Consider the following 18,771-nt stretch of genomic DNA (forward strand, 5'->3'; position numbering starts at 1 on the left):
TAATCAACATGTATCATTCTGTTGTTTTATCTTGGCCTATTTTAGGTTTTTCAACTTTTTTATACATACAAGGGCACCTGAAAACTTCTCTGTTCAACAACATTCTTTTTTCATCTGCTTTTTCTTGGTTTCCTAATCATGCAAGCACTCCCACAGCATTATATTACATTACAATGCACTACGCACTCCCACAGCATTATATTACATTACAATGCACTACGCACTCCCACTGCATTATATTACATTACAATGCACTACGCACTCCCACAGCATTATATTACATTACAATGCACTACGCACTCCCACTGCATTATATTACATTACAATGCACTACGCGCTCCCACTGCATTATATTACATTACAATGCATTACACACTCCCACAGCATTATATTACATTACAATGCACTACGCACTCCCACAGCATTATATTACATTACAATGCACTTTGAACTCCCACTGCATTATATTACATTACAATGCACTACGCACTCCCACTGCATTATATTACATTACAATGCACTACGCATTATATTACATTACAATGCACTACGCACTCCCACCACATTATATTACATTACAATGCATTACATTACTTAGTTTGTATAAGTATGTTTGTGTAAAACTAAGCAGGCAGGTCTACCGTATTAATAGCTTTTATTTAGGATCAATACCACTCAGACCATTCACATCAACAGGTTTATAGCTTCAAAGGCTGCTACTAGGCTTGCAGTCCACGGGCTACTGAGGAGCCTAGCCCAAATGCCTCAGTTGCCTCTAAGTACTATCTGGTTAAGTGACTTATTCAAAATCACACAGTAGTTAAATGAGAGCTAAGGGAATCAAACCCTGTACCTCAATAACTGCAGTTCACAACCTTAACTAGCTGTTCCAACCACCAGATTATTAAAATGCCAAATGCTTGTTCATTGCATATTAATGACATGACTTAGTTTATTGTTTTGCATTCATGACTCTGTGTGGTCGCTCTTAGAGGGTTAGAAGCTATGAAGCAAACCCATTCATTAGTCATGCAAAGCATAATATAATCAGCCAGAAATACGTTTAGAATTTGGCTACCTGCTGCTTAGATTCAAACACTTGGACAAAAACCCTAGTCTTACATGCAATGCAACAGATTAGAGTTAAAAGAGACTTTCCTAAATATATATCTAATCTGCTCCCTTAAACTATCCACATTCATGCTTGTATTGTTACCTGTACCCATCAGCTAGAAGTCCTGGCCCTTGGCTGTCCTTTACCTTCCATGATTTAAGTGTTGCTACCACTAGCTGCATCATATACCATACAATTTCTATACGCAAGCAGGGAGCGACTGTCACGTATACATTTGGCCCTATCACGAGGTTTGTCTGTATAATGACCATTGCCAAATCTGTAAAAAAATCAAACAATGTTGGCTGAGTTTGGCTGACATGTAGCTCTACTCCATAAACTGATACATGGTCTAAGCCACACAAGTAGACTATGGTGCTATCACTGATACCATAATATATCTTTTTGACTACTTTTCAGAGCCAAGGCTATATTCTTACTATATTTTCTGCACTTAACTGGCATATCCCCACAGTATCTAATGTTGGCAGGGTATACAAAAGCCTTGGCTAACTAGTGAGGTGTACAAGCTCTTGAGAGTAAGAAACACAGCTTTCAAATTCCAAGATATATAAGCTTTAAGTGTGGCCAGAGCCAAACTGAACAAAGGTATCAAAGAGGTGAAAAGATCCTATGGCAAAAAAATCCAAAGTCACTTCAGGGACCAGAAGGATACCAGGTAACTCTGGAAAGGAATTCAAACCATCACCGACTACAAGCCTATGGGGTGGCCACAGTGGTGCAGCAGTTAGCATTGCTGCCTCACAGCAAGAGATTCTCAGGTTTGATCCTCAGCTGTGGTGCCTTCTATGCAAAGTTTGCATGTCCTCCCTGTGGTCACTTGGGTTTCCTCTGGGTGCTCTGGTTTCCTCCCACATCCCAAAGACATGCTGTAGGTGGATTGGGCAGTCTAAATTGGCCCTAGGTGTGAGTGCATGCATGTGTGTGCCTTCTGTGGAAGGTTGGGCACCAGGCTGGCAACTCGGCACCATAAAACTCCACTGCCAATCAAGATCAGAAAGGTGATCTGCTGTGGTGACCCCTAAACGGGAAAAGCCGAAAGAAGAAGAAGAAGAAAAAGAAGAAGTAGAAGAAGAACAGACTACAAGCCTACATCAGCTTCATGTGATGATAGCATTGAGTTTCTGAACCAGCTGAACAAATTCTTTAGTAGGTTTGATGCTGACAACAACAACAGCATGCAGAATCCCTGAAGACAAGCACACAGCGGTGCTGAGCTTCAGTACAATAGATGTCACCAGAACTGTAGAATGTGTCAACCCAAGGAAAGCAGCTGGCCCAGACAACATCATGGGCAGGGCACTAAGGGAATGTACGACAGAACTGGCTCCAGTACTCACTGACATCTTCAACACCTCACTCCATCTAGCCAGTGTTCTGAAATACTTTAAGGAGATGACTATCATTCCTCTACCCAAGAAACCACAGCCAACAACTCTGAATGACTACTAACCAGTTGCTTTAACCTCAATGGTAATGAAGTGCCTGGAGAGGGTGGTCAACGATCATACAGCCTCAATCTTACCTGTGATTCTGGACACTGCAATTCTCATACAGGACAAACCACAGTACAGGAGATGCCATCTCACTAGCTCTCCATGAAACACTGAACCACTTAGAAGGCAAAAATTGCTATGCAAGACTACTATTCATTGATTTCAGTTCTGCCTTCAGCACTGTCATCCCTCAGAATCTGATATCAAAGCTACTTCAACTGGGCATAAACTCTCATTTATGCAACTGGATTCTGAGCTTCCTTACTGAAAGGCCTCAAAAGGTTTGTGTGGAAGACTACAGCTCTGGAAGTATCATCCTGAACATAAGAGTACTGCAGGGGTGTGTCTTAAGCCCTCTTCTTTTCACTCTGCTGACACATGACTGCATAGCCAGACATGAGATAAATAGAATAATCAAATTTGTGGATGATAACACTGTTATAGGCCTGGTCAAAGATGACAAGCAGGAGGCCTACAGGAATGAGATTGATCAACTACTGGTCTGGTGTGACAACAACAATCTAGCACTGAATGTCAGCAAGACAAAGGAGTTGATTGTTGATTTCAGAAGATCTCAAGTACTACACAAACCTCTTGTGATGAAAGGGATGACAGTGGAAAGGGTCAAGAGTACAAAAGTTTTGAGTGTTTGTATCACAGAGAACTTATCCTGGTCAGTCCATACATCCAGCACAGTCAAAAAAGCTCAGCAATGCTTGCACTTTCTAAAGAAACTTAGGAAGTCAAAATTACCAAGCTCCATACTTCAGACCTTTTATAGGGGCACCATTGAAAGTGTCCTGACCAACATCATTACAGTCTGGTATGGGAGCTGTAACAATCAGGATGGGAAGGCTCTCAAGAGAGTTGTAAGGTCGGCAGAAAGAATCATTGGCACCTCCCTTACACCTCTGGAAGATTTACCCAAATGCTGGTGAATTGGCAGAGCCAAAAAGATTTCCAGCGATCCACTGCATCCTACCAATGGTCTCTCCTCAGGCAGGAGATACAGAAGCCTGCATTGTAAGACCACCAGACTAAATAACAGTTTCTTTCCGTTCTCCATTAGACTGTTGATCTCTTGGGAAAAATGAAGCATGAGTCTGTCGAAACACTCAATCACTTCTGTTACATAACTAGCCTATCAAGTGGCTTATTTTTTGGATGTGCAATAACCAAGTGTAAAACTAAAGTAGCTCACCTACCACACTGAAGGATTGTAAAGTGCAATATACAAACTGTGCAATAATTCAGTCTAATCATAGATATGCTGCTATTGTTTCAATTTTGCTTTGACAATATTACTTCATATTCTTCTTGATCTTCCTTGTCTCTTGTTCTGGGATGGGTGTGGGTCACTGCTGTCCTACTTTACTTACTAATTGCTACTTATTAAATTTCTATTGTGATATTTTATTAATTTTTCTCTGTATATATGTACAACTGTTTCCTGCATTGGGAACGAAGCATTGTAATTTCATTCAGCTACACTGCTGTGTAGTTCTGAATGACAATAAAGTTTTCTTTGACTTTGACTTGATTTGTTTCATATGGCTCTCTTCTTGTAGTCAGTACTCACATAAGATTAAGTACAAGCTTCCATTTTTTTATCTCCCCACATAAACTGCACTGTCTACCAATGGACAAATTCTTCCTGCAAACTAATACTTCAACTCAGACTGTTATACTTAGAGTATTTTAATGTTTTAAAACTTACCATTATGGACATTTGTTGAAAATATTACACAAACACAGGCATAACATGACATACCATGCTGTTCCATACTGTACCATACCGTACCATGCCATACCATGCTGTACTATACCTTACCATGCTGTACCATACTGTACCATGCCATGCCATACTGCTCATAACTGTGCATATTTCATACTTGCAGGACACTTGCAGACACGTTCTCATTTCTTGCTACTACATCTTAAATTGGGGGTGCCAATGTATGACAGAATATGGGGGTCCTACATTAGGGCATTCCTGGTATTATAAGGTGTGTGTGTTAATACTTGTCCTGAAGTTTGGGGTGGTGATTATATTGGAATTTGGTGAAGGTCCAGCCATGAAGACGTGTGATTCCTCATCTTCGTACACTAAATGAGGAGCTACATAAACCTTCTTTCAGAATTACTTATGTCAGAAAGACCTTCATGCGCTCATAGCAGGACCTTGCCCTGAATGGAAATTAATTTGGAATTTAGCCCATGTATATAAGATGTGTTGGAAGGGATGAAAATAACAGTTTTAAGTATTAATGCACATGAAAGCAGTAACTACTTTTCTCTATTTATTTTGGGAACTAAAATACTGGAGGTTTTAACATTATTGACTATTTTATCTATTTATAACCATTCAGTATATCTAATCTATTTGAAACTTATTTATACAAAAGCATTTATTTTTTTAAGGTCGATAATTCAGTGCAAAGTTTTCCACTTCAGAAAGCTCAGGCTATAACTTTTCTTTGCCCCCAGTAAGTGCATTCCCTTCAAAGGGATATCAGCATAAAGGTTCTTTCCAGCAGTTCATGATACTTGAAGTCATAATGTCTTTTCCTCAGATCTGAAGCAACATGTGTGTCTTCAGCTGGATGTGTACAGGTGTCTTGCTGTGACTTCTGCATATTCCCTTTATATAATCTATCTTTACTCACTTTTGCTATATTCACATGTATGCATGTGAATGTGTTATGTTTGCTCGCATGTGTGTGTGTGTGTGTGTGTGTGTGTGTGTGTGTGTGTGTGTGTGTGTGTGTGTGTGTGACTAACATATGATAACTGTAGCTATGAGGTCAGTGTTTGTGATTTTACTTACTTCATCACCCGCTCTACATGTAGACTCATTATGTTTACATACATGACATTAATAGAAGAGATTGCCAATCACTGGCTGCAAAGCAGGATGGATTTTTGAATATGATCATGTGGGTGATATATCACATTTCTATATGCTAGGACACAGACAGGGTTTATCATTTATTAGCTGCATCTGCAGTTGGACACTTGGCAAGACATGACAAAGTTAATTGTTATGCACATCCAGTTTGCTCTACACTTGCTCAGTGGCTGAGGAAATTTGTGGGGATAAAAATAATACTTGATGGGGTCAGGAGAAAGACCTCACTCTCCATCATTTGAATAATTAGTGTAGAAATCTTTTCAGAAAACTGCAGCTATTGCAGTCATGGGTCAGTGCATTGTCCTGGGGTAAAACATTTTGGCTTCTGACAGTGTTACAAACCTCTGCAGAGCACTAATCCATTGCTGGGATTATTCCGTCAGCACTGCCCTAACTGTTAAAATGCAATCAGTGCAATACTCCTCTCCCGAAAATTGAATGACCTTGCTGCCTCACTGAACTAGAAGCAGAGGCCTGATAGACACCTCTGGAAACCTAGGTAGCAAAGAAAGCAAATTAACCTCTGGAACTACCTCTGTGCAATAGCCAAATGCAGTAACCAGCCAGAAAACTAGAAAAATACAAAATGTTTGCACTTAATATGTGTGTGTTTTTTTGAAAAAATGTGGTTTAATACTTCAAAATCTAGCCAAATATGCACATTTCTAACAGCTATAATAAATTGATCAGAATGCCATTTTAGCCCTTATTTAGTGACAGTCTCTCAGTCTCAGAGCAGGGTCTTTATTACCTACTTACTCTGAAACTCTCTTACAGAGTTCCACATAACCTTATCTTTCCATTTGAAAAATCATGTAACTTATACATACACTATCCAAAAGCAGAAACTACAAGTCATCAGACCTTAAAGCCCTGACACCTACCCTGATCTTCTCTTCTTGCATCTTATTTACCTAACTGATGTCTTAAGGGATTCATGGCTGCTAAATGAATAAAGATAAATTATATTACACAAAATAGCTTCCATGATGATGTCACTGCAACATATGGGGTTTAACAATAAATCAATGCCAGAGTGTTTTTTGTAATGGGCAAACCCCCTGCACTCCCCAAGTAAAGGACTGTACCCCCATATCTGTCACTGCATATGTACCATGTCTGTGGTCACTCAACCATGAGGGTAAGGATAAAACTTCATTATTCCCAAAGTGTCACAATCTATGAAACGGTCTATCCTCAATATGTGACTAAATTGCTTGGACTAAACTACTTTGATTAAATGACTCAACTTTATTAGACTCGATTAAACGTTAAGCTCCAGACTCAAACCTCCAGTCTGCGCATTTCTTTCCTTTCTTCATCACAATCCGTCTCGATCATCTCCTTCTTCAATAAGAGTGACACATCCACCTCAAAAAATATGAGCCTCTGCCACTATGTGATGCTCCCTTCTCTGACTCTTGCTTTCTAAGGAGTGATGACCTGACACTGGCAGCACTGATAAGGACATCTTCCTTACAGAAGGAAGACTCACTTCTTGTTAGGGTTATGTCAGGGCCTTAGTGTTCCATTGTGAAGAAAGACTAGACAATATCTAGAAGATGGTCAGCAGTGGGGGTGAGAACCCAAAACCATATTTAAAGTAAAGAAAGGCATACTGTTTTGCAGGTCACTGAATATTCTGAGAAGCAATTATACTATACCATTTATTCTAAGCAACATGGATTCATACAAGAATAAGGCACTACCACTGCCTTTCTCACCATTACAAACTTCATACATGTAGGTCATGTTTTCTTGATGCAAGTTTGTATTGAGGAACTTTTTTGTGAACCTATCCAGGATCTTCAGTCACATTCCATCCATCCATCCAACCAACAAACCACCCAATCATTTACTAAACCACTTGTCCCAGTGAGATCTGCATTAGTAGTTAGCTGAGCAGGAAAGATACAATTTCCTATCTCCAGCAAATGTCTCCAGCTCAGCTTGTATATTCTCCAAGTGCTGTCAGGCAAGCTAAGTGACATGACTGCTACAGAATATCCCGGATCTGCTCCTGGGTCTTTCTGAAGCAAACTGCACTTGGTACACCTTGCATGTGAAGCAACTAAGAAACATTCTCACTAGATTCACAAATTACCTCGACTTACTCCACTCAGACTGAAGGAGAAGAATATGCACTACAATATCCTCCAAAACTCTAAACTCTTCACTTTGTTGTGGAGAGAGAACCTGGCAAATCTGCAGAGGAACTTAATTTCCATTTCCTGTATCACAGAAGTCAACTTTTTGGTCATTATCCAAATCATGTGACTATAGATGAGTGGCAGGAAATAGACTGATTGATAAACTTAGAGCTTTGTTTTCTGACTCAGCTCTCACTTTACTAAAGTTGCCTGATACAATGAATGTAGTACTGTTCTTCCAGCATCCCTCTGTTGTTCAACCTTCTGATGGCCTCTACCTCACTTTTCAGCAAGACTGCAACATAGCTAAATTCCTCCACTTCAGGTAATTTTTCCCTTCATCTACAGAGAACAATTCACAATTCTTTGTTTTGAGTAAGCCATAATCTGTAATTTGGAGATTCTAATTTTTATCCCAGCCTTTTTAGGTAACAAGAAGTCAGGGAGATATCATCTGTGGCAGTTGCTGAAGTGAATACCCTGTTGTGGCAGGATTTTGGCAAGGTCTTATGCAATTACATTTGGAAGGTCTCAAAGCAGTTCTTGCAAATAATCTGGTAACTCGGGAAGGGGAAGAACATTTTCATGTGCTTCTCTGGAAAGGGGGAGAAATCTGGAGATTAGCAGGAGACATTGTCAGGAAGTGGAAGAACACTTTTATGAAATCCTGGTACCAGGTAACTTGCTCTCTTTTAATAAGGCAATATACCAAAAGCCACCATTAGGATTGGATTTCTGAAGAAGAGGTCACTCTGGCTTTAAACACCTTTGCTGTGGTAAATCTGTGGAAATGGATGAAATTTCTCAATGTCTTTCCTCCTTCATCTTCTTGATGCAACTGACTGGTGCCCACTCAGTATTATATCATTTTTTTACCCACACCCCCCAAGCCTGATGACTACTTTTACTGCATCCATTTGGCCTGTTCATTCTATGGTAGCAGGAAATGGGAATTCCTGTGTGAGGTAAGACATTCCATTAATCCCTGCCTGGGATAGCCCCGTCAACTCATCTGCTCTGTGGAAAAAGTTAAGTTGTATGGAGCAGGTCAGCTGGCTGCTCCTCTGGGGTGGTCTAACCTCACCCCTGTTGGAGTACCTCTTCCTTCCTGCAGTAGTAACTGTTCCAAGCTCTCTTATATCCTGCCCTCCAATGTAAAACATGCCTTCACATACTGAATTCCCTTCAATTTACTGTAGGACTCACTCATGGCAGGTTTACTATCATTATGCTGACTTGCAGGTGGTCAAATCCACCCGCTCAATGTCCTGCACCCCACATGGTGGAATGCTGAACACTGACATTTCTGAATGTCCTACCCTGTCCCCTTCTGGACCCATGGTAGCATTTGTTCCTGGTCCAGAGCAGTAGGGAATTTCGATGTTCGGTATTTGTGTTGGGTATACTGGAATTCGGCAGTGAGACATTCACAGAGGTGCACTGACGATATTCTAACTTGACTGCTTGTGAGTTGACATTATTATAGTAAACCCTCATGACAGTATGGGCTCCCTAGGCTTGAGCTGTATGGGGTGAATACCTAATGTTTCTGCCAGGTGCCACCCATATGAAGAGTCACAGCCACGTCACACCCCCAGGAAAGGGAGCCAGCAATGATTCTCACTCTCATTCTCCCCTGTGAGACACTTTTTGACCTTGAGCCACTTGCAACATAGTCAGGGATTTATCCCTCTACACCACGGATCAGGCTAATCAATTTATAATCTGCATTGCTTTCACCTATGCAAAGTTTTTGCTCTTCTTTGCCTCTTAAAGTTTAACCTATACAATTTACAAAAGCTAATCTCATTTTAAGAAAAACTGACACACTTGAAATATAGCTGGAGGCATCAGTTTATCCTTTCTGATGGACTGACAGGTAGTCTCAGAGTTGTACTCATGTCTAAGGCATCCTTGCTATTTTGACCAACTGATGTACAATCCGTCTTGCCAATTCCAGTTTCAGGACTGGTGTGTTCCTTCTAGTAGGTAGGCCACTATTTGAAGTTACAGTCTTCAAGGTGTCATCATGATATTCGTGCAGCATTTGCGACACCTGCTAACAGACTAGGTTAAGCACAGAATACAAAACTAATTATACATTAGTCAAAAAAGTCAAAATAATAATAACTAATGAAAATAAATAAAAGATTGTTTTCAACTGATTCTTTCCTGTGGGGTGGAAATATGTGAGCTAAAAGTATTTTTCTATTTCCAGTCACAAAACTTTGACTTGTACATCATCACATCAGAGTCAGGCTACTCTCCCATAATAACATGTCTCGCATACATTTCATTTACACAAATATATTTGTTTACCTGAGTACAGGCTATCAACAGTACTGTATCAGTACAATTCAAGATGAAGACAATAACACAATATGAATGCCAGAAGTGCACTTTCTTTTGTAGGAGCTGTTTTGTAATTTTCTTTTGTAAATTGTTTTAGATGGCTTTCTGTGACTTCATTTGAAATCAGGTTCTCTTTTGCCCTCACTTCTTAACTGCTTCCTCCAGCAGTGTACTTCTCTTTCTTAAACTTTCTTCTGATACACCTTTCACTTGAAAGGTTTTGTCATGTGTTTTAGAACAAGCAGTGGTTTTTGAAATATTTAGTTAATAATTTACTTAGTACTTGCAAACTCATTAAAAAAAACACCAGAACCAAACTGTTGTTTGCTGGTTTGAGAGTGGAGTACTGGTTAAGTTATGTGACTTGTTCAGTGATAAAAAGTATGCATGTGTAAGCTCTCGGAGTCGAACTGTACTCTAAAAGAGTTCTGCTTACTGTTATCTGTGGGTAAGAATATTCCACAATTTTATTTTTTTTCTGAGATGGCATGTATAAAGGATAGTCTGTGTAAAGTGATTGTTCCAAACATGTGGGATCTTCAGATGGTTCTTGTAGAAAGATTACTATCTAGAGGGAGGCAAAATCCAAACAAAGAACTATTTAATTGTTGTTTTATATAGAAATGTTACTTTTTCACTGTCTCGTAGACCTTTGCTGGAGTTTTAACAGAGATTTTAAAAAGAGTGATATAGTCTGATTCTGTGAGGTGAATAAATCTATGAATCTTGTTCAGGACTCTTTGCAAGAGACTATGTAAGACAAACACAATACCCAGATAATTTATTCCACTCTGAATTCCAATATCTGCAATAATACTGAGAATATAACTTTGCTTGTTTCTGTATATCTCCATGAAACCACATAAACACACAAAGACATACTCGGAGGCTCTGATCAAAAATCTACCAAAACAGCAGAGGCCACCAAAGCAGACACCCAAACAACCACCACCTCAGAACACAACACCTGCAACACATAGACCTCACAGTCAGAGTGTCAAACAGTCACAGCCCTTAAGGCCAAACACAATGCCAGACACACTAGTCATTGGTGACTCCATAGTCAGACACACTGACGTCCCACTCACCAGACTGAGTAAGGAGAAGGTCACAGTAAGCTGCCTGTCGGGCGCTAGAATCCGCCACATAACGCAAGCACTCAGGTCTCTCAACAGCAGGTACAAATACGACTCAGTCATTATCCACGCTGGTGTAAATGACCTGAGACGTACCTCCTTGGACTACATGAAAAGAGACATTGAGGAGCTCTCTGATTATGTAGCCCAGGCAGGTATGACCCTGACCTTGAGCAGTATCCTACCTTCACCAAGAATGATGCCACAATACAGAGATAAGATGATCAGCTTTAACAATTGGCTTAAACTCTGGTGTCATTCAAAGGGGATCCAATGTCTGTCTGCCTGGGATGACATGCTGGACAAGCCACGCTGCTTCAAGGGACGGCTTGCACCTGTCACCCTGGGATTCCGGATATTGGCAAAGGCTCTTGCCACCCCATAGTGCCTTTTTAGGCAAGGCTCAAATTCTAAACCTACCACCCTAGAACACAAAAGGAAAAAACTAAGGGTAATGCTGCTCAATGCCAGAAGTCTAAATCTCAAAATGCACGCACTCGAGGCCCTTCTCAGTATGGAGAACATCGATGTCTGTGCTGTGACAGAAACCTGGTTCAAGGCTCCTGAGAGCACCCCAGCACTATCAGGTTTTACCTCATATCATGCGTTCCAGCCCCAAAATCCGGACAATACCAAGAAAGGAGGGGTGGTATCCATATTCATCAAGGACACCCACACCTCAAGACTGGTGGCAACGCACGATGCATCGGAGACCATCCAGGTGCAATTAACCATAGGCAAGACTGCTCTGCAAATTGTAGCATGTTACAGGCCACCCTCACAAACTCAGGAACCTCACATGGCCTTCCTGAAAACACTAGAGGGGATAAATGTATCACCAAACACCATCATACTAGGTGACTTCAATTACCCTAATATAGACTGGGAACACTACTCAAGCCCAAACACCCTAGCCCAAAAGTTCCTGGAATTCATAAACTCAAATGCCATGGAACAAATAGTCACCATCCCCACAAGAGGAGAAAACATACTTGATCTCATCATCACGAACATGGGAGCACAATGTTCAACACCGGAAGTATACCCCTCACTGGTGAGATCAGATCACAAACTAATCTCGCTGGAGGTCCTCATCCCACCCCCACCTGAAATAAAAAAGACCACAGTAAAGAACTTCTCGAAAGCCGACTTCACACTTCTAAAGTCTAGTGTGGTCTCCTTTAAGGCCCCCGAGCCGGTGGAAAACAGTACTCAAGCCGCTGAATCATTTACAAATGCCTTCTACCAGCACCTGCAGGACTGCATGGATAAGGCAATCCCAAGCAAAACAAAGACTCTTTGTACCAAAGGCAAGCGTCCAGTCTGGTGGACCCCAGCCATAAACAAACTCTACAACAAAAGGAGGAAGCTACTGCAAGATAGAGCAAAATCCTTAAAAGGTAAGACACCCTTGATCACTATAAGTAAAAAACTAAGAGCTCTCATAAAATCATCCAAAGCAAATTTTGAGAGAAAAATAGCTAAAGACTCAAAAGACAATCATAAGGCCTTCTTTAGCTATGTTAGAAACCTCAGAACTAGTTCAAAATGATGTGAAGATTACTGATCCTACAGACATTGCCAACAAACTGGCTGACAGGTTCAGTGCAAACTTCTCCCCCCCAAAAGGAGAGATATCTATACCAAGCGATTGCAGCCCCCCAAACATCTCCAACTCCCAAGTGAGAACTGCTCTCTCCAAAGCAAAAAACACAGCATCCATGGGACCTGATGGTGTCCCCGGCTGTGTGCTCCACGAACTCAATGAGGAATTAAACCCACAGCTAGGACAGCTGTTTAATCATAGTCTTACCTCTGGATACGTACCCAGGGAGTGGCGCACTGCAACTGTGGTCCCACTTCACAAAGGCGGTGCCTCCACCGACCCTGGAAATTACCGGCCCATTAGCTTGACAAGCCTTATTTGCAAAGCCATGGAGAGGATCATAATGGACTTCATAAATAAAGACATAGGGAATTTGCAGACTTTGGATCCATCCCAGTTTGGCTTTGTCAAAGGCAGATCATGCCTTCTAAACTTGGTTGACTTTTTCGAAACAGTCCCCAAAGCCATTGATGAGGGAAAGGCAGTCCATACAGCCTACCTCGATCTGGCGAAGGCCTTCGATACAATACCCCACTCGGGTATCATTGAAAACTCATCAGCTTAAATGTTAACCCATACATCACAAGATGGGTTGCAAACTGGCTGAGTGACAGAACCCACAGGGTCAGAGTTGCTGGCGCCATGTCAGACTCAAAGCCTGTCACAAGTGGTGTACCACAGGGCTCAGTCCTGGGCCCACTCTTGTTTGGCATCTACTTTTCCAAAGTACAAGCAAACACAGGAGGGTTATGGCTGACAAAGTTTGCAGATGACTGCAAACTGGGCGCCATAGTAGAAAACACATCTGAGACAGATATCCTTCAGAAGGGTCTCACAGAAACGGATAACTGGTGCCAGAGCCATGGCCTAAAGTTAAATGCCAAAAAATGCATAGTCATACCCTTCGGGAATAACAAGGTTACCCCAGCTACCAAATAGGTGGCAATCCACTGAGCACAGAAGAAGTTATCAGGGACCTGGGGACCCAGGTTGATAGTAGTCTGTCATTCGACACCCATGTAGCTAAAGTAGTTAGGAAGACCTTCTACATTGCCCACCTTATCATGAAGGGATTCTCATCTAGATCAAGGGAGGTCATAGTCTCCCTATACTCATCACTCATCAGACCAATGATTGAGTACAATGCCCCATTCGGAATGTATCTGACCTGACACTTGCAGCAGCTGGAGAGGCCACAAAAGTTCCTCACCAAAAGGATAAAGGGTCTCAAACATCTGTCTTACGCTGCCCGACTGAAAGAACTCCAGCTCTATTCAGTCGCTTACCGCTTGCTCAGAGGTGACCTTTGCCTAACATACAAGGCCATGTCAAACCCAGATTTGATGAATAGGCTTCACCTCAAAAAATCTAGATCCGTCAGAGCCACAAGGGCGGGAGACTTAAACCTCGACATGGCTATTAACAGGACGTGCTGGAGGGATAGATTCATCACCCAAAGACTCCCTATGCTGTGGAACAAAATCCCGGTATATGTGAGGCAGAGCACCTCGCTGGCCTTGTTCAAGAGAAATCTTGACCAATGGATGGGAGATCGCAGATATACCCCAGGGATTACCTCAGTGTCACTGCTCGACAGAGGCACAGCAAAATAATGGGTATAGTTCCCCATACTAAAGGGGTGGCTTAAGCCACAAAACTATGGGCTAGGCTTGTAAATGCCCTCGGGCAGATAGCCTAGTATGACCCTATGAACCTATGAACCTATTACCTAGATTTTAAAATACATTAAATTGCAACTACTGCCATTTTTCATTGTATTTGTATTCTTCATAGTTTAAATTAAGAACAAACAAAATTGCAGTGTATCACCACAGGACCTTTTCCACTGTTCAATTAATAAAAAGATTGCCTTGCTCTGTGTTTTTCTGTTGTATGATGTATAACAGTTTAGGAATGTGTGTAATATATTTTTCCTTCTTTCAAAGTGCTCAGTGGGAAAACACATTCTGAACAGAACAAGTTAATTTCCCGTTTGTTGCATTGGATGGCACTGGATATAAACATCCCGGACATATGTTATTTAATATGTTGCTTATTATAGTAAACTACCAATAATGCAATAATGACTGTAAATTACATCAAGAAATAGCACAGTGGTGGTAGCAAGTGGGGAAATACTGACAATAACAAAAAGAAACAGAGAAAAGTTTAACAAAAGTAACAAAAAGAAGAAATAAGGAAAGCAGCACTGAAGATATGATAGAAGGAAATGCCAGAGATACAGATTGATGGTTGTACTAAGTAGCAGTGTACTAGGAAAGCGCAATTTACCAAATGATTCACATGAACTAGTGTGAACAAAAGAGTGGCTGGCAAACAAGGAAGGAGGAGGAAGTGCAACAGAAAACAAGGGGAAGACAGTTTTGTAAGTGCAGGAAGATAAAACTGTTGATAATGCAAACAACTGGAGTTTGTGTGTTGGAAAAAGTAATTAAGGTTCTAGTCTTCTGCAATGAGAAGAGAGGCGTATTAGCGATGATAAATCGGGGAGTTATGAGGGAAGGAACACAATGAAAGGATATTGAAACACAGTAAAATGTAAGATGAAATAGGACTAAAATGTATGAGTAAGTTAATGAAGCCACAGCATATAGATTCTGCTTGACTACATAGGTACAACCTCACTACAACTGTCTCTTCTTTGCCCCTTTGCCTTAAACTACACACGTCTGTTTCTGCTATAGCTCACGATCATTGAGATGAAGGGCGAACAGTGAATGAAGCACGTGTAACTACACACGTCTGTTTCTGCTATAGCTCACGATCATTGAGATGAAGGGCGAACAGTGAATGAAGCACGTGTAACTACACACGTCTGTTTCTGCTATAGCTCACGATCATTGAGATGAAGGGCGAACAGTGAATGAAGCACGTGTAACTACACACGTCTGTTCCTGCTATAGCTCAAGATCATTGAGATGAAGGGCGAACAGTGAATGAAGCACGTGTAACTACACACGTCTGTTCCTGCTATAGCTCAAGATCATTGAGATGAAGGGCGAACAGTGAATGAAGCACGGTAACCCTGTTCCTGCTATAGCTCAAGATCATTGAGATGAAGGGCGAACAGTGAATGAAGCACGTGTAACTACACCCGTCTGTTTCTGCTATAGCTCAAGATCATTGAGATGAAGGGCGAACAGTGAATGAAGCACGTGTAACTACACCCGTCTGTTTCTGCTATAGCTCAAGATCATTGAGATGAAGGGTGAACAGTGAATGAAGCGCGTGTAACTACACCCGTCTGTTTCTGCTATAGCTCAAGATCATTGAGATGAAGGGTGAACAGTGAATGAAGCGCGTGTATGTATCTAAGGGGTGGAAAAGAGCAGAGATTGAAGGGTGAACAGTGAATGAAGCGCGTGTATGTATCTAAGGGGTGGAAAAGAGCAGAGATTGAAGGGTGAACAGTGAATGAAGCAAAGTGCAGAGATTGAAGGGTGAACAGTGAATGAAGCGCGTGTATGTATCTAAGGGGTGGAAAAGAGCAGAGATTGAAGGGTGAACAGTGAATGAAGCGCGTGTATGTATCTAAGGGGTGGAAAAGAGCAGAGATTGAAGGGTGAACAGTGAATGAAGCGCGTGTATGTATCTAAGGGGTGGAAAAGAGCAGAGATTGAAGGGTGAACAGTGAATGAAGCGCGTGTATTTATCTAAGGGGTGGAAAAGAGCAGAGAGGGCTGAAATGAAGACTGTATGAAGTGAAGTCTATTACAAGCATCTTTAAAAGGCTGAAAAAAGACATTGGTCTAGTTAGGCCGGAAACCACTGCAGAAATGGAAAAACTGGAAAGATACAGGAATTAATGGAAGGCAGTACTTAGAAATTCTGCTAATGGACCATGCACTACTTGTATGTGGCTCCAGAATCTATTAGCTGCAATTAACAAATACTTTTCCAACTTGGCTTTTTGAAAAAGATGGGCTAAGATGAAGTCTATGTCCAGGATGATAAAAATAACAGATAAGATAATGCTGTAGCAATGTCTAAGATAATGGCTATTATTAGTATCTAAGTAAAGTGATAGTGAAAATGAACAAAGTCTATAAATGCCAGAACTGTAAAAGGTGAACATGGATTCAACATATCTCTAGACACAGGTAGGATTTAGGATTTGGTGGACAGAGGGGACATATCTTCCATAGCTTCAAATGGGTTGATATTACCTCTAGGATATAATAGAAAAAAATGTTTAGGTCTGACAAATATTTTGGCCTTATTTCTTGCACTATTTAAAATATTATTCTGAAAGAAAATGCTGGGGAAGTGGGCATGTGTAATAGCTATTCAAAGTTATGAATGAGCAGACAAAAATTAATAAGAAATCTGTGGGACATGGGAGTTTTGAACATATGACTCTGATTTTCTTGCAGGATCATATAAGTTCACATACACAAATGTAATTTTATAATAACTGGACATAGTGATAAGTTTTGGATAAGGAAATAGGAAAATTGCCCACAGCAACCAAGTCCTAAAGGAACATATATCAACTAAGGGAGAAAATCTATGGCTTATTAATAGTTAATTATAAGTGCTGGATGCACAAGGTCATATAGTATTCATTCAGGGTATCCTAAAATATGCTAATCACAATTATTTGGTAAATAATCATTTGTTGTAACTTAATTTTTTTTATTTCTTCAGTAACTATGGGTTCTGATAGAGATACAGAGGTGAAAATGTTTAAAGCATTAGCAGAGAGGTGTCTCTGCAATTCAGCATTATTGATAACACCAGCTGTCTTAACAGCACCATACTGCACTTGCCCACCTGGTTAAATCATTCTGAGTTTCTACATACCATTGTTTTCTTGACGTACACCTCTTCTCCCCTGGAAAGGCCAAAGTCTGCAATCTTGGCTACAAGATTTTCTCCAACAAGGACATTTCGAGCAGCCAGATCCCTGTGGATAAACTGACAAAAAGTACTTTTTTAGTTGTGAGGTAGTAATGTAGATCAATGACATTTAATGATCCTTATAATCAGGTCTTGCATGTACCAGGCTTACTCATTATTTTGGCACCCTGGCTTTACACAGCAATCATAGCACAGCATTTTCAGAGAGACTAAAATACTAGATTTGGTCTAACTAAAACCAGTATGAAAATGAAAGATATGTACCTTTTCTTAATGTTAGACCAAATCTAATTGCATTGCATTTATATTTGGAATAAACCATGGACAGACATTCTGAAACCAGACTACTTCTATAAATATACCACACTGTTACAACCTAGAACTAATTTTCAATTAGTATAACTCATATGATATACTTTTGTTTGTATTCAGAAAGATGTAGAGATCATTAAGCTATTTTTCTATTACAGAAAAGCATTAGAGGTCAGTTACTGATATAGTCAGTTCTTAGTATAATAAAAGCTATATTTTACTTCTGATCACATTTTCACTTAGTTTCAATTCCAGGCGTTATTCATATTAATTGAGTACATTTTTGTAACATTTACATAAGCAATACCCAACTTAATGCAAGCTGTTATCATGTGTACTGCAAGTCTCATAACAGCTGTAGATAAAGGAAACTTCCCTTGCATATACTACTTGGATTTATTTGTACACATGTATAACAGAATGTGCTGAGCTCAATTACCATTATTGCATAAGAGGGGAAGAATGCACACAATGAATCCTTGGTGACGTGGCCTTGGTATCACGTAGTGTAGCCATACTTCTGTTTAGAATACCGCTTGTCTTACTTGGGAGATATTAATTATTGAATAAAGAAATGGTATCATCCCTGCTCATTTACAGGAGATTTGAATAGCTGAGAATCCAGCATTATATGTTTCAAGACAGGTATCCACGTTTTTAAGATGATTAAGTTCCATGCTGAAGACTGAATGCTGTGTATAGGAAAGCATGTTGTTGCATCATAATTTAGTATGATGTCAAGCTTGCTAGCTGTGCACCAAAGGACTAAGTATAACCAAGTGTAATGGAATT

The 18,771-nt window shown here is 40.5% G+C and overlaps 1 protein-coding gene across 4 annotated transcripts in view; it reads right to left on the reverse strand.

Moving 5' to 3' along the window:
• The window catches only part of TIE1 (tyrosine kinase with immunoglobulin like and EGF like domains 1), a 521,980-nt gene that overhangs the window by 100,868 nt on the left and 402,341 nt on the right, over positions 1–18,771 (reverse strand). For all 4 annotated transcript variants that reach the window (XM_044085330.1, XM_044085328.1, XM_044085331.1 and 1 more), the window contains one exon: positions 17,611–17,724. In XM_044085330.1, the coding sequence (XP_043941265.1) occupies positions 17,611–17,724 (114 nt within the window). The remainder of the gene's footprint in view (positions 1–17,610; positions 17,725–18,771) is intronic.

This window comes from Protopterus annectens, chromosome 10.part0, assembly GCF_019279795.1.
Source record: "Protopterus annectens isolate FY-2018-M chromosome 10.part0, PAN1.0, whole genome shotgun sequence".
In the NCBI taxonomy this organism is placed as follows: domain Eukaryota; kingdom Metazoa; phylum Chordata; order Ceratodontiformes; family Protopteridae; genus Protopterus; species Protopterus annectens.